Source organism: Pempheris klunzingeri, chromosome 8 (assembly GCF_042242105.1).
Source record: "Pempheris klunzingeri isolate RE-2024b chromosome 8, fPemKlu1.hap1, whole genome shotgun sequence".
In the NCBI taxonomy this organism is placed as follows: domain Eukaryota; kingdom Metazoa; phylum Chordata; class Actinopteri; order Acropomatiformes; family Pempheridae; genus Pempheris; species Pempheris klunzingeri.
The window spans coordinates 11040386-11057216 of record NC_092019.1 but is presented as its reverse complement, the minus strand read 5'-3'; the positions used below and the strand labels follow the sequence as shown (position 1 = coordinate 11057216).

Below are 16831 nucleotides of genomic sequence, written 5' to 3'. Positions count from 1 at the left end.
ACAGAAAGGTTCAGTTTTAGCATTTTTTTTTTTAAAGAATATATTCACCCATGTGATGGAATGACAGTGTTACAATAACGCTAATAACACAACCCAACTGCACCACTGGCCAGATTCTGTTTTTGTTGGTCCATCCGACATAATAAAAGCAGAAACACGGCAAGAGGAAGTGACTTCTATTTTCAGACAATCCATGCTATTGATTTGTGACTGATGAGTCATTTTAGTTTATGAAAATCATTGGGCCGCACTCAGTGAGGAAGCTCAGGTAATGTTTATTCAGACATAGTTTTACTTTATTCAAATGGTGATATTTTGGTGTGTTGATGTAGCAACTTTTCTTTCCTGTACATTGCTTTTGATGTAAACAAAAGTAGGTGTCTTTTTCACAAAGTCCGCAGAAGTTGTATAATAACAGTCTTTAAGAAGAAGAAGTAAATAAATATTATAAATAAAAAAAAAAGGGACATGGAGTGGGATTTAGTAAAACCTGTGGCATTCATCGTGTAACACATGACTGCTTACAAACTGACTGAGAAAATACAGAATAAATACAAATTATTTAAAAAAAAAAAAATCTTATTTCCAAAAACAGATCCTGAATTCTGGAAATAAACTCTTTCTGGATGTTAACTCAACAGCCTCACACCAAGACAATAAGAAATCTTTTTTATTGTTCAACTTGCCTCAAAGAAATATCATGCCAATTTGAGTCTCACTGTTGAATTCTTGGCACAATGTAAACTGCTCATTTCTCACAGTATAACAAGTGCAAAGTGAAAATAAGCTAAAATTTTCATGGCATCATTTAATGAAGAGTTTTGTACTTATGGAGCAGTCTGAATGCCACATTGACTGTTTGACTGAATCCCACTCACCAGTGTCAACACAATGGAGAGGGTCAATGCACAGCTTCACACATCCACTGTTGAAATTAAAGAACACTACGATTTCTATGGGTTTTTTTGTCGGCACTTTTAAACTGTTCCCACCACCGCCGCCGCCGCCATCACCATCACCATCACTTTAAATGGCTGTTTCTTTCTCCTGCTTAGATCTTCAGACCTTTGCTGTGTATGCATTCATCCACCCAATGTCTATACTCTCATTCTCTCTCTCTCTCTCTCTCACTCTTTCACTCTCTCTATCTCACGCTCTTTCTGTATCTTTCAGACCACCAACCAGTGATGCAGCTGTGGGAAAGAAAGGAATATGCCCATGAAATAAAACACAGTATCATTCTACTGAAGCAGTAATATCATCACTATGAATATTCGTCAAAAAACCTGCGGACATGTGAGGATTCAGCTGGCAACAGCAATAATAATGATAATAATAAAAATAATTCAGCACTTACTGTGAACTGCCGAACCTCTCCATTGTCTACCAAATGATGCTCTGTCTCTGGGGTGATGGCATAAGCCAGTCTCTGTTTCAGGACAAAGGTTATACATTAAATTAAAATACTTGATTTTCAATGAAAGGTCTTCATCAAGACAAAGCTTACGATTTACACAGGAAATTATGATGAATTGTGTCCTCTCACTCTATTTTAGCCAAGAAGAAACAGCCCCAACTTACATCGCAAAACTTTCCAGGCAGCGTGCAGAGTTTGTAGATGGCGTAGAGAGGCACCATGGTCATTGAGGAAATGGCCAGACACCACCCCACCATGTTAGCCCATGGAGGAAACATGTAGGAGCCGTAGTTTGGAGGGTTGAATGTGGCAAAGCTCACCACCACCATAAACTGTGGACGGAAAATATTTGACACTACTATCTATTTCTAACTTGTCCCATGTACAGTGAGTCTGCGTGCGGACTCACCAGGAGGAAGCAGGGGCTGACGAACTTCCAGCACAGCCTCCAGTACCTTCCTGGTCGCTGGCCAATCATCTCCTCAATGTCATCACTGAATCTGTCCACTCCTGAAACAGATGAAAAAACTTGATGTTACTTCCAAGGTTTTAGTTAAATGCAACCTTTGTTAAATCTGTACTGCATATTACAGTCACAGCGGGTTTGGGGTGTAGTCCTTGTTTTTGCAACTTGGTACATTTTCTGTTTGAGAATTTCAGATATGGGAAATATTATCAAGACAGTAGGTGCTTTTACATATGGTCCCCATGCATACGTTTAAACCAAATGTTTGCCGTGCAGAAACCTGAGACACAATAAGTTGCTGCACCATTTTTACCTTATCACGACTTTCTTTTTCTCATAAACCTGGCTGTACATTTTTTTTCTCAAGCCCTCCTGCCTGGAGGGCATTCCTCACTGCGGAGAAATAGATCCAGACTGACGACCAGGTATTCAGCACAGCTAAATGTACTTATGTAGTGGACAGCAGAACGAAAGACCACAGTGGCCAGGGGTCAAAGGTTCCTGTCAGCAGTTATGAGGATGGAAAAAAGGCCCACTGAAGCCTTAGGCTGGATTTATCTGACTTGCCAAGGTCGGGACCCACCAAAGTGGGGCAATATGCTGACCTCATCGCCTGGGGCCTGGTTAGTATTTAGCCCTTTATGGATCCCTCCACAGTCAGGTTCAGTAGATATGAGACAAGAAACTCAGTACGGAAGTTCAGGTCAATCATCTTGCCTGACTTTCAGGTTGTTTTCTATAATATTCTGAGCCAGCTGGTGTTTCTAAATGGGATTGAGTTTTTCACACTCATTCAGCTATTCTTGTGTTCAGCTGGGTGAAAATACATGATAAGGTAAAAATCCATGAGACAGCAGTTGGTTTTTAGAACTTAATTTACAGAAGGAAGGAAAAAAGAGGAAAAACCTAAATAGCTATCTTTACTGTATTATAGTATTATTACAATACAGCCATAAGAAATCCTGAAAACTTTCTTATCTTGGGTGGAGATAAACAATAATTTATTGATTGACAATTATTTGTGTTGGAGGAACTAAACTTTAAAAAAACATATAGTGCTGGAGTGATGGTGGCAAAACTGTGTAAAACTGAGTGTCAATCGAATTTGGACATCTGGAGAGACAGTGACTTTGACATCCCCCCACTTGCCACCCACAACAATCTACAGCCTAGCTATTAGACAGCCGACTCCTGTCAATGACAAATAGGAATTGCCTGTTCCCCAGCTGCAGTTTTCTTCATGTGGCGGCTCACCACTGCTGAGTAAACACAGAGGTAACGCTGGCAGCGGTCAAAACCCACATCATTTAACCTCACCGAGCACCACAGCTACAGTACACCCTTGAAACTTAACAATACATGCACAGAAACTGAAGAGGCCAAAACCATTAGTGGGTACAGACCCTCTAGCTGCAGTATCCTTACGTCTAATAGAACTATGTTGCAATGAGGCACAGCACACCTACACCAACAGATTTCTCATCAAATCCTTAATACAGCATCAGCTTTGCTGACCATGAAAACGTGAATCATCTGTTTTCCTTCCTCTTTTCTCCTGTCCATCTTTCTCACCATAAAACCACGCGATGCCGATTGCTTCAATAAGCACTCCAAAGAGAATTGATGTTCCTGCAGCAAAGTGGTCCAGCAGAGTGAATACATACATCCCACCCTGGAGAAATATAATGCATGTATAATAACTGTGTTACAGCAAGAACATATGGGGGAAAAAAAGAATGTACAAAATTTCTTACAGTGTAATCACAGTGCAAAGATCAACATGCAACAGTGTGATACTTACATTTGTAACACAGAAGAGGGATATGAGGAAGGTGGCAACAACGATGAAGAGGGTGAACAGCTCTCTGTGCTTATGGAGGAATTTAAACTCATCAATGAGCCCCGTGATCACTGATTCCATCCCACCCATCTACGACAGAGGACGCAAGAGTCAGCATGAACAGAGCTACGAAGCCACTGTGGATGTCGACACTACGTCACAAATAAGGTAAAGGCACATGCCAGCTGAACGAAGTTAGTGTGAGTATGTGTGTGTGCACGTGTGTGGGAAGGTGCATACTCACAGCACTGTCAATACCCAGTGTCAACAGCATAATAAAGAAAATAACCGCCCACACTGATGACCCAGGTAATGTTGCAATGGCTTCTGGGTAAATGACAAAAACCAAACCAGCACCTACAACAAGAAATTCAAGTAAGCAAAGTACAAAAACTATTGGAACTTTTATCATAAAAGCAGACGGCTAAAAAGCCAAATGCATGGTTAAAGAGTAGATATGACACAGCCGATACATTGTAAAAAAATTTCATACATCAGATAACTGACTGAGGAGAACCTACATGTCTCATTGTCAACTATAGAAGGTGCAATAACAAATGCAGTGGGATATGGTTTCTATAGATGTACTCAAGAAAATTTGATAGTTTACTACAACTCAGAGAGTTTAGTGTCTGTTTGTCTTTAACTAAATGCTTGAGCTCCTCATTTCTATATTTACTCCATATCTCTGTAAAGACAAGCAAGCTGGCACATGAGTATTCTTTAAATATGTTGTTTCTCATCATTCATTTTTGAGAGCTGAGGGAAAAGCCCTACGTTGGTTACCTAATGAAATATCTACAGTATATATATATATATATATATATATATATATATATATATATATATATATATATATATTTATATATATATATATATAAAAACACCACTTTGCAAACACATTCATTTTTTTTAATCATACCATCTCTGGCAACTTTGTCCAGCGCCACATTGTGCTTTTGGGACATGTACCCAAGGAAGGAGAAGACCACAAAGCCGGAGAAGAAACTTGTCAAAGAGTTTATGGAGCTGGTGATGATGGCGTCTCTGGATCGATAAAATAAAATGACAATCCATAATGAGAATGCAAAAAATTTAACAATCAGTCATCGGCCATCACACAGTCAATATCAACATAATTGACCACCAAGTCAATTAAAGAGTATGTCAGAGGTGGGCAAAGGACTCTCTCCTCTTGGCCACAGAGAAGTACAGAAACCCTTGATAGATTTTATGGATTAGTCAGGTAGTAAATGTTCTGCCTGTTATGGGACCGACTGGTTAGTCATCCTGCCATCTGTTGGGATCGAGCTTAAACTCCCACAATTGCAAAAAATGATTAAGTAAGTGGAGACAATTAACAAATAAATGGGTTGGGCATTAATACATGTAGTAATATTATCCTGGAGAGAACTTGTAATCTCTTACTACTTTTCAAAGTCAGACATTTTGGCATTTTCTTGAAATATATTTTTAGTGATTTGGTGTAATGCTCAAGGTGAAATCCTCAAGGTGGATTGAGTCATAATGTGTCAGTTGTCACAAACTATAAAAAAGCCAAAAAAAAAGATAAAAGCCTCCTGCGGGATGTTGATGATTTTCAAAGAGTGCAACAGTTTTGATTGGTGTTACGGCTGTCTGTTGCACAGCATGGTGTCAAAGACATTGCGGGTTTCAAGGAGCTTCAAAGGTTATTGTAATTCACCTGCTTATGTTGTGTGTGTCTGTGTGTGTGTGTGTGTGTGTGTTTCTGTGTATGTGTGTTCAGAAGCAACGCCCCGTCCTCTGTCTGCCTCTGTGAAACCCCTCCTGCCTATCCCAGTGTGCCTTTACCTGTAGCAGTTGTTGCTGAATTTGTTGTAGCTGGAAAAGGCAATTAGCACACCAAACCCCACTCCCAGAGAGAAACAGATCTGTGTCGCTGCCTCAATCCAGACCTGGGGAGCGACAGAACAAGCACACTTGTGTGAAGCGGCAAACAAAAGGCACAGGAGAGGAAAAAAGCCATTATTAGGGATAATTGCAGGAAACTCATTCAACGACAGTAGATGAAAGACGCTAGTGAATACGGGGGGTAATTTTGCAAATTACTGCTCCATGCATCTATCTAATCTAATTCTCCAATTGCTGCCATGCATCTCTCTACCTCTGTCCTTCTTGCTTTCTCTCTCATTCTCCATAACTGAGTCTTTTGGTCCTCCATGCTTACTTATTGAGCTCCTTAGTGCCTGCTATTACGGTGAATAAGATATTGTTATTAGATGTGATAGTAGCTTTCAAAGATGATGAAAATATTACAAATGGGCTATACAAACAATTTTCTAACTGTTTTGCCTTGCCTTGAGGAAACGCCTTTCTAATATCTAGAGATATTTAACATGATAAACAGACTGTTTGATTCTTTCCCCGAATTCAGAGACTGACAGTTGACATCACTCAGGTGATGTGCATCATACCAGACATTGTAAATTGAGTTCACAGGAATAGTTCCACATTCAGGCTTTTGTCATTCAGCCCTGTAAATAAAATGATAGATGACAGAATGAATGAAAGAAGACAGGGAATTTGTTGCTCAATGTGTGCTGTTTGTGGGTTTGTTGTGTGCCAAAGAATTTTTCTACACTATCTAGCTACTACTAGCCCATGTAGCCCTGTTTTTTTGTTTTGGTTTTTTTAAATCAAGTATAGCTCTCATACTTTCCTCCAGTCCTCTGTTCCTATTCTATATTGTCATTCTGACCTCACTGTAGTTTGCCTGATATGGGCTACCTATTACTGTGTAATTATGAAACATTTATTTCACAATCAACATTGAAAATAGCATGTTAAATGTGCCTCTGCTCTGCTTAGCAGCAGCCTCTTGTTGCTGGCAAAGCTCTGACCACAGATTGTTATTTCCTTACAATGAAAACTGTTTTTATGTTTATGGTTTTAAGTGTGAATGCAGTCCTCACATCATACCAGCTTTAGGTTGATAATGCAACAAAGAGTTTGAGATGATTTATACACAATGTACTGTAAAACACACCCTCTAAATTTCTAAATACTGCTATGACAAAGCGAGTGTTATGCTTCCTTTCTATTGCTGTGTTAGCTTAACACGTTAGCATGATATAATTAAACCAAATATACAAGATACAACAATCCAAGACAAGACTTTACAGAACAACCCTGTTCAATTTTTAGGTTTCTTTACACATTGTTTGAAGTGCTAATATTTGATAAAGGAAGTAAAACTGAAACTTCAAATGTCAAAGCGTTCCTCTAAAGTGTGTTTCAGCCACAGTTTCCTCCCCATGCCTGCTCTTCCTCTTCCTCTTCCTCTGCAGCCCCACCACTCTCACCTCGCTCACGCCCCCCTCCCTCTCCTGCCGACACTCACCTTGGCGTCACAGAGTCTCAGGAAGTCCACAGAGAGGTAGGCCTTAATACCATCGATGGCTCCGGGCAGAGTGACTCCGCGGAGAAGCAGTACAGTCAAGACCACATAGGGCATTGTGGCTGTGATCCACACAACCTGAAAGGGTCGCACAAGGTACACACAGACACACGCATACAGAAAACCCGCACATTTGCACCAAAGGAAGAAGGACACACACGCACACACACACAGTCAGATTCACACATGCGTACACAAGAGTGAAAATGCATGAGCACATTTACATACACACAAGCACTGGTCTTAAACTGCGTAGTGGATTGAAACTGGACGAAAAGTTTCAGACATATTCTTACAGCTGATGCATGGAACTTTGATTTTGTGTTGATTTTGGCGGCAATACGGACAAAAATAGTGGTGTTCGCATAAAGACTGCATTTGAGCACCTCAAACAGTAGAAAAATAGAAATACACATTTGAAAATGAAGCATAGGGTGCCCTGGGGATCTCCTTAACCATCCAGCCAGCAGGTATTGCGTCCCAAGAAGAGAGAAGAGAGCCAGGATAAGAGCTAAGTTAACCCAGCTTGGAACTAAGTCTGCTAATGTCCGGCCACACCAGCCAGAGTAAGTGCCGCAGCGGGTGATGTCACCATCCCAGGAGGACGGGGAAGAGAGCCGGGATAAGTGTCTGACCTGGTGGTCATTCAGAATTAATAAGTAGATCAGTTGGCCATGTAGAAGTATCAGTAATAAACTGGGTCAGTTTCATAACCACTTAAAAACTCCTCATAGTGGGTCTAAGGTAATTCTGTACCTTAGATGGAGTTATGACTCACTTAAAGATTTTTAGATAATAATTATAGCGCTTTGGCGTATCCCGGTTACGGTATCGTTTCCTACCTTGCCAGAGGTCTTGACTCCCTTCCAGAGACTGAAGTAGAGCAGAACAATCACTACGGCTAGACAGGAAGTCAACTGCCAGCGTGGACGGCCCAAATCATCAATTCCATTACTGTCCTGGATGTGGAGCACCCCTCGTCTACGGACAGAGAATATTCTGGTAAGAACCATGATCATTCCTGAGCCACCATTCACAGTGTATGGAGTATGGAGTTCTTCTGATGTGCCCCTTTCAGGCACATTGACACTACACTCCCATACCATGTGACCATGGGGGTTTGTGGGGTAATCCGAAACTCATGGAAGAAGTCAAAAAACCTTCCAATAGCTTTTTTTTTTTTTAGCAAACATAATTGCAGGTTCGTACACAAAACCTCCTGGACTTGATCAAAGACATGTTCTAAGACCATATTCAGAGGTACAGTAGAAGCCTTTGACAGAGAGACCAGGCCAGAGACAAAGGTGCAGTTAAAGCTTCACTGCATCCGAGACTCCCTCAGAGCTGCACTTTGAGCTCACATCACTAAGAGACATTTCTAGGTTACCCTGAATGAACTGATTCTAGATGCAAAGACACGTTGTGAGTACGCTGCAGCCTTCCTGAATGATATTATTATTCACAACATCACTTGAGCTGTACAACTGGACCTTAATATCCTGCATAAAAGTGGCTTAACAAGAAACATCTGGCCTTGTTGGAAGCTGAGTGTCTGGGTTCCATCAGTGAAAAAGGGAGTTGTAACACATCAGGATATCAGGTCAAATAGATGCTACATGAAGTGCTGGTACAAGACAGGAACACTGTACAGGCAGTTAAAGGTAATCAAGTTGAAACTGTACAATCATATCACATTCCATGAAGTCAAATCACATGTTTCACCTGAGAGACCATAATATCACTGAACATTGCCGGCGTCCTGATTCACATAATTTCAGAGATGGACCTGAATAAGATCAGCCAATTCAGTTCAGCCGATGTGGTCAAATTGTCTGCAGGTGGTTCCGTGTAAATAGCACACTGCCATTTCAACTAGCATGGATGAAATGTCTCGACTGTCACAACAGAACAACCCCTCGCTCACTGGAACAGGAGACACCTGGTCAGCATCACGGGGAGGGAGGCAACATCAGCTACATGCAGCCAAACTCCGGATCCATTTTGAGGAAAATATACCTGATGCTCCTTTCTAATATTTTGTCATTTCTCAAATCACACAGAATTAGATATTCTAAAAAATGACTAAATCATAAAACTTTGATAGTATATATGTCGTATTCTATGCGTTGAGACCTTCCAACCAGCTCTCCATTACTGCATTGCATCAAACTTATTTTGTGTGCACTTACTGCAGTGGAAATGTGTGGGTGACGCACAGTGAAGACAAAGCTCGGCTAAAAGCAGGACACAGATGTTTTTGTAGGTGGACCTATGCATAGTGTGTTTGCCTTTAACTGCACTGATTCTGAAGTTTCATATTTGTTTTTAGGTTCAAAGACCTCAACAAATGTATGTAATGTGTAGAATGTATGATGGAAAATTACAGTTTCAACCTGCAAGCATCAACACGTAGTTTTGCTCCACTTGATCTTGGAATAGAATATTGTGTTATAAAACCATTTCACTGCTATAATTTAACTATATTTTTTTACAATTAACACAGCACACTGAATACAATTTAAAGGCAGTTTGATTCATAGGAATAGCCATATAGAAGAGGGTTTCTAAAGTTTTATATGTAACTTTTATATATTATATACTTTTATACGTATACTTCAGGCAAACTTACTCAAAGTACTCCTGAGCAGGGGTGGCCTTGTAAATGTCACTGACTGAGCTGTTGTCAGCCCAGTCGGAGCAGTTAGGACTGTTCCAGGTGTTGTTGCAGTGGACCCAGGGGAGCTCGCCAGTGAACGAGGAGAAAAGGTAGAACAGCGCCCAGGAGATGATGACATTATAGTAGAAACCAACGTAGAGGGAAATGAGGATCACTGTAAAGCCTACACCTGTGAAGGGGACACAAATGATTAATATTCATAGGCATTAAAGACGGAGACGCAGAGGTAGAAAGAGGGGGCAATTGGCAATGCTAAGTGAACAAGCTGACATGAGATATTGAAACGGGGAAATGTCCATCAGTGCCTCAGCCCTTCTACATGTTCCTGAATTACAGAGTGATGCTGCAAAGGTGCCCAGCTGTGGAAAGTACATCTACTCTAGTACCATACTTCTGTGCAATTTTAAAGTGCTACTTGAATATTTTCTGCTACTATATACGTCTATTCCACCACATAGAGTCACAATCAAAAAAGGATAACTAATTTAAATAGTTGCAGGGAGTGTTAAGCCGACTAGGAAATCGTTCTTCATCTTGCTCAAGGAACCAAACCTCTGGCTTCTCTTAAATGGTGGCCAAGAGTCACCGTTTCACACTATCATGCAACACACATCCTTTAACATACTGTACATACTTTATAACGCACCATACGATGAACCAAATAATATTCACTCCCATGACAGTGATAGCGCTAATCATTGATTTGTACAACAAAAAATCTTAACGGATTAAAAGCTAATCAATGTTAGCGCACGGTTCAAACTCTGGGATCGTTGCACTGAACAGTGATGACATTCTTCCATCACTAAAGTGAACACCAGAGAGCACAGTCTCTCTCTGTATAAGTACAGTGGCCTTTGATTCGATGCCTGTGGCCTCACAAAAAAGCACCACAACTTCCAAAGATTGTCTCTTCATGCCTTAATTATCAACACATCTACCCTTTCTACATATATGAAACAACGTCCAGTCTTCTAAGGCTGAATTTAATTGTTAATCTTTGCTAAGAGGCATAACCACAACTGTGCCTTATCGATTCCTTTATAGCGTGAATGTGATATTTGTCCAGGGAGTGATGCCTGTTATTAGCCCCACATGCGGGCATGTTATCTCTCCGTCCAGCCTGCTCCATCTCTCTCCGTCTCCCTCTCTCAGTCATTTTCTTCAAATGCATCGATCCTTGAAGGAAAACAGCTTGTTGATCAGAATAATTACTGTCAATACGGGCATGTGTATGTGTGTATTTGAATAATTACTGTTATCCCCCTGCTGAGAGACAGAGAGAGAGAGTGAAGCGTGTGATTAGAACGTCATCCTACACAGTGTGGTCCCTGACAGACGGCACACGTTCAGAGACGCACGCACACACACACACACACACACACACACACACACACACACACACACACACACACACAGGGACACATGAAGGGACACGTACACACTGTCAGACACCCTTCAGACCAACAAGGACGTGATGTAACAAAAGACAGTGGTATGGCATCACACTGTGAAGCAACAGATGGTCCACTGGTAATAATTTGTGGCTGTATGTCTGTTGCATCTTTAGACGCGATGGACGGTGAGGTGTTGCTTAATATGGGTTCAAATGAAACTAGAACTTTAGAACCACCAACAGTTTAATGTCAGAGCAGGACATACAGTACCAATAGATAGATGCACACGAGTCGCAGATTGTAAACTGCATAAAAAGTTGAACCAAGCCGAGTGCGTTATTATATTTCCAACCGATGACTTTACTCAGAAACGTGACCTGTTCTTAATGTTTATTTCTCCATTAGTCTACGTTTGGATGGCATTCTCCTCAAGTGCGCTGTGCTCATCGATGTGTTGAAAAGTACCCCTAAAGAGTGTCAAGCAAGTGTTCCCAGCCACTGTTTGACAGAAGGATTTGGACAATCAGGACAAGAGTCTCTAAAAGCCCAATTTTCATTTGCTTTCCATCTGAATGCCAACAGAACCTGATGTTCTAAGGGAGGATAAACAATGCCTGTCGCTGCTCGACGCAGAGACAAGCAGACAAAAGAGACTGGCATTCGGACAGACAGGCATGTGGGCAGACAAGCAGACAGAAAGACATGTAGATATTAAAGGACGTATATTATCAGACAGACAGGCGCGTAGGCAGACGGACAAACGGACGGAGTGCCACTCATGCCATGACAGACAGATTTAATGTGCAGGCATTCCTGTGAGAACACGCAGGTGTCAAAAAAAAAGGGTCATTTGCATTTGTGCATCCTCCAGTACGGGCATGGGTCGGACCGTATATCTGAATGTGTGCCCTGTGATGTGTCAATTCTTACCTTTAAATATGGGACAGATCTTCCAGACCCCTGCTGCCCCCTCTCTGTTATACTGTCCCAGAGCCAGCTCCATGTAGAAGAGAGGCATGCCTGCTATCACCATGAAGAACAGGTACGGCACCAGGAATGCACCTACGCACAGGAAACACTGGTTAAACTTCATCTCCAGATTAAAAGTAACATGAAAACATTTCCTGGTCCCAGATAATGACTTTCCATTTTATAATTTAATACTACTAAAGGCATATTTGCCAGTTAATTACTTAAATATGCAATTTCAAGCCACACGTCATTTAATTTTTGAGCTTATCTTATGCAAACCTAACCTACAACAAGTGGGTGAGTAAAGAACAGCATTCACTGTCCATCACTCGATGCCTCACCCATTGTTTCAATCTCTTACTTGACACCAAATGCAAATTATTACATGTCATGGTTGATGCTGAGAGCCCACCGAGGAGAAACTCCCAATAGAAAGGATGTCTGCTGTGACTATGTGTTAAACAGCCTCTCTGAAACAGGCCTTTTTTTAAAAAAAAATTAGGTACAACAGGTTTATGGAGATATTATGATCTACCTCAAATGATTGGCTTGCATATCGCAGTACTAGTGCAGTCACGGAGTGGAGGATATGGTGATTGTTTGAGTTCAGGCACCTTGGTGGCTTAGAGGTTAAGGCATCGATCATAAACCAACGTCCCTGGTTTTCATTCCTTATGTCTCTCTCCCTTAGTTTCAGTCATTTCTCTACCGTCAGCTGTCAAATTAATACATACAATGCCCCCTAAAAATAGTAAAAATAATAATTTGGGTTAATTGTCTCAAGTTAAACTAACATTTTCCCTAAACAAGTTTAACAACAGCAGGATTTAGGTACATATGGTCAAGCCTTGACTATGGCTGCTGTATCATTTACAGCTCTTAAACATAATGAGGGCTCTATGTTAAACAGCCATAATTAGTGGCAGTGATTGTTAGAGCTAATCTATTCAGAGCAGCTGTGGTGGTTTTTTCCCCTATTTTGATCTCTGTAAAGGGTTGAAAGAAATACAACAACCAGCGAGCAGAAGGAGCTGAAACATAGACACCAAATCACACACACACACATAAACACACATCTGCAAACATTTTCAAATACAGCACGCAAGTGTGTGTGAATAAACTCCAATTTCATTTCTCTCCTTTTTCCTATATTTCATGTTTTTCTCCCCATCTTTCCTCTCAACACAACAATGCACAAACTCCTTCAACCTATCTCACCTCCTCCGTTCTTATAGCAGAGGTAGGGGAATCTCCAGACGTTGGCGAGGTCCACGGCGAATCCAATCACAGACAGGAGGAAGTCAATTTTTTTCCCCCAGGTCTCCCTCTCCTCCTCCCCAGTGTGGTTGGCCTGAGCAGGAGTCGGTGCCACTAAGGTGGTCGAGGTGAACTGAACCCCGTTCTGCTCCTTGACCAGGATCAGCTCAACCTAAAGAGTTAGAAATATCAAGGCGTTAATAATTAATAATATGCAATAGGTGCTGAAAGCACACATATACTGTATATAAGAGTGTATAATTATCACCTCAAGGTCAGACAGTAACATTTTGGTATGCTGACTTACATTTACCAGGTGTTATCTTACATATACGGTAGGAAGATGTAAAGGAAGAGAGATTAAGTAAATAGAAATGACAGAATGACAGACAAATAGAGCAGATAGATCACTTTTACACAAACATGTGTATGTGACTTAATGAGCACAGGGTGAACCGGTCTCTTTAGGTCTCACCTCCATGCTGTTATTCTCTCACTACCCACACATGACAGATTGTGACAATCACCTTCATTTCATCAGTGCCACATGCACCAGCCGGGGGTTTATATTTTGCTTTCTGAGTTAAGTAAATTGTAAATCACAAGATTAAATACATTTTCCAGAAAATTAGGTTTTCATTATCATAATGGTTCTTTTCCCCCCAAACTTTAGGTCTGCATAAAGTGAGTCAGACAGACCCAGCCGGTGAGAAATGCACTTAATTAAGAAGCTTGCACCATGCAGTGACTCAATTAGGTTTTCTTAATCAGTCTGAATGGCATGCCATTAATCCACTACAATTGTATCAGATCCGCACTGACCTCTTTAGGGCCCATGGTGTTGGCGGAGGGTTTCTCCGGCGCTACAACTGAGGACATCAGGCCGACAGGGACTCTCTCTGACAACATGGAGGGCTGCACAGACTTCTGGAGCAAAACGTCTGCGATTCTGGGATGGGAAGGAAGGAAGGAAGGAAGGTAGGTGCAGCTGAGGAGTCTTGAGTGCAGAGTGAGAAAAGCACAAACACAGCAGTGAAAGAAGCATGCAAAAAATTGTAAAAAAAAAAAAAAAAACAACCCATAATAAACTGAAACAATGCAATTTAAAAAAAATCATGTTTTACAAAAATACAGATTACATAGGAGAGGCATTTGTTAAGAGTGTGGGTTCTTACATACATTGATTTAATTTCAAGCTTTAGAGTTGCCATGGAATAAAGGAAGAGCAACAGGACAGTGGAGACGAGCAGCAGAAAGTGAGGGGATTGAGGCTGAGGGGAACTAGAGGGCGCGGGGGAGCGTTACAAGGCCATCACACCGTGCTCGTTTCATTTCACACTTGTTGATCGCCATTTTGCACACAGATTTGGCCCAGTGTCTGCTAACCCTGTCTCACCACAAATGTTGTCCACCAGATTAAGTTCAGATTTCTACTTAGAAGTTTTCACTGAGATTATCTTTATTAGCCAGGTTAGTTCTCATTTCTTTAACATAATAAAAATATATATTTTATATTTGTGCAACAGACAATGTGCATTTTTGTTTGCTGTAAGATGGAGCTGTTGTTTTATTCATTTATCTGACTAAGTCTATCTGCTCTTGGAAGAATTGTGTGAACATTTTCATGTCATCATTTTGTTGCTCCACTATATTGCTAAAAAATTATGCCAAAATCAGTGGTCAAACCTGTGAATTTCTTGTCACCATAAAACAGATACCATCATAGGCTACAAACCAAATCTTATATTATTACAAATAAAATAACTTTAAAAATGCAACACATTACAAAAGAGGAAACATTTTCTTTGAAATAAAAACACTTACTTTTGATAAATTGCAGGTGGAAGCTCCTCCAAATGTCAGTTTGGACAATTTAATTCCAGTTGTGCTGTTGTTCTTCGGTGCGCTTCAAACTGATGCTGAGCATATTTATGCAGACCGTCCTCGATAAGTTAAGACTCAGACCCAGATTGAAGCATAAAATGTTTAGAGAAACAGAAACAGTAGGAGAGTAAGTGATGGAGTCACAGTAAGACAGGAGATGAGGATAAAGACAGGAAAAGATGACAGGTGAAAAAGGATGATGAGTTGTAGAAAGCCCTCCCACCCTCCTTGACTCCAGTGAGGGACACACAGAGCCCGGAGTACCCTGTGGTCTGGTATGGAGATCTGTCTGTGAGACCACTCTTGTATGAGAAACAATCAACAACACCCCCCCATGGCCGTCACTCTCCTCCCTCTCTCCCTCCCTCCCTCCCTCCCTCTTTCCTCACCCGAGCTTCGTCTGTTCCTCCTCCTTATTGCCATTTTCTCACTTTCACAACATGATATAATGTGAAAATGCATCAGGTAATGTTTATTTAACATATAAATTATGTAGAATTACAGCTTGGGAGCTGTAATATTTTAATTAAGATTAATCTGGTGATATGGAGGATAAGGAGAATTTTTTTTTTTTTACTTTAACACTTGAAAATCTATCAGATTTAACTGATACAAGATTATATTGTAGTGTTCAATAAATTATATTCCATTAATTAATTAATCATTGAGCTGAGTGGAGCTGTGGCTAAATCTTCTTGTTTAAAGATGTGTAGAACTGCAGCAGGACTGGTGGGCGGTAAAAAATAAATAAAAATAATAATAAAAAAAATAATAGTTAGATGTCATTTGTGATGAGTATGTGTTCAGCTGTAAATTGTGAGAGAAAAGATGAGAAAATAGTCATTTAAAGCCCCTGACAAATGTGGTCTAAAGTACTCAGCAATAAAAAAAAATGTTTTCAGATATTAATTTACAACAGTAAAAAATCTGCTTAACCAGGACAACATCCTGGTTCATACATTGCTAAACCCTGATTGGTTCATGGCATCACCTTTTTCCTACTGAGTCCCGCCCTGTGTTTTTGTTTATATCTGTGAAATACAGAAATTTCACAATCGAAAGAGCGGAAACTGAACACTGGCAGATAATTTTGTCTTCATGTTGGACCCCATTGCTCGTAATAAAATGAGCGGCAAGAGAAAAAAAGTTTGCAGAGCCTTTAACTCATGTGTTAAAGTCCCTCCCTGCTGCTTCCCATGAAACCAGTGGACCTTTTTTCTTCCCCTCTTCTTGCTCCAACCCTGAGTAAACCCCAATGTCCGTCCCACCCACCATGTCAATAGGCAGAAATCTCATTACCTGTAATGTCTGACAGGCCTAAACACAATCAGCCCTGACACGCAGACTTCTTCCATTTCAAACTCAACCAAAACAGGAGCGGGACGTCAAATAACACAATCAACCCGCACCCTGCGGACAGATTTATGACCGTCATGCCCAGAATGACAGCATGTTGTTTGCAAGCCAATCGTAGTGATCAAT

General features: G+C 40.8%; 1 protein-coding gene across 1 annotated transcript; it reads right to left on the bottom strand.

The window, feature by feature from the left end:
- Positions 1 to 1169: 1169 nt before the first annotated feature.
- slc6a3 (solute carrier family 6 member 3) lies at positions 1170 to 14374 on the bottom strand. Its single transcript, XM_070834731.1, has 15 exons — positions 14288 to 14374; positions 13427 to 13637; positions 12167 to 12298; positions 9792 to 10008; positions 8005 to 8143; positions 7106 to 7240; positions 5557 to 5660; positions 4646 to 4770; positions 3968 to 4080; positions 3685 to 3813; positions 3456 to 3555; positions 1827 to 1927; positions 1582 to 1749; positions 1358 to 1429; positions 1170 to 1193 (listed from the first exon to the last, which is right to left on the bottom strand). Exons 1-15 carry the CDS (start codon positions 14372 to 14374, stop codon positions 1170 to 1172), a joined length of 1857 nt encoding a protein of 618 aa, XP_070690832.1.
- Positions 14375 to 16831: the final 2457 nt, after the last annotated feature.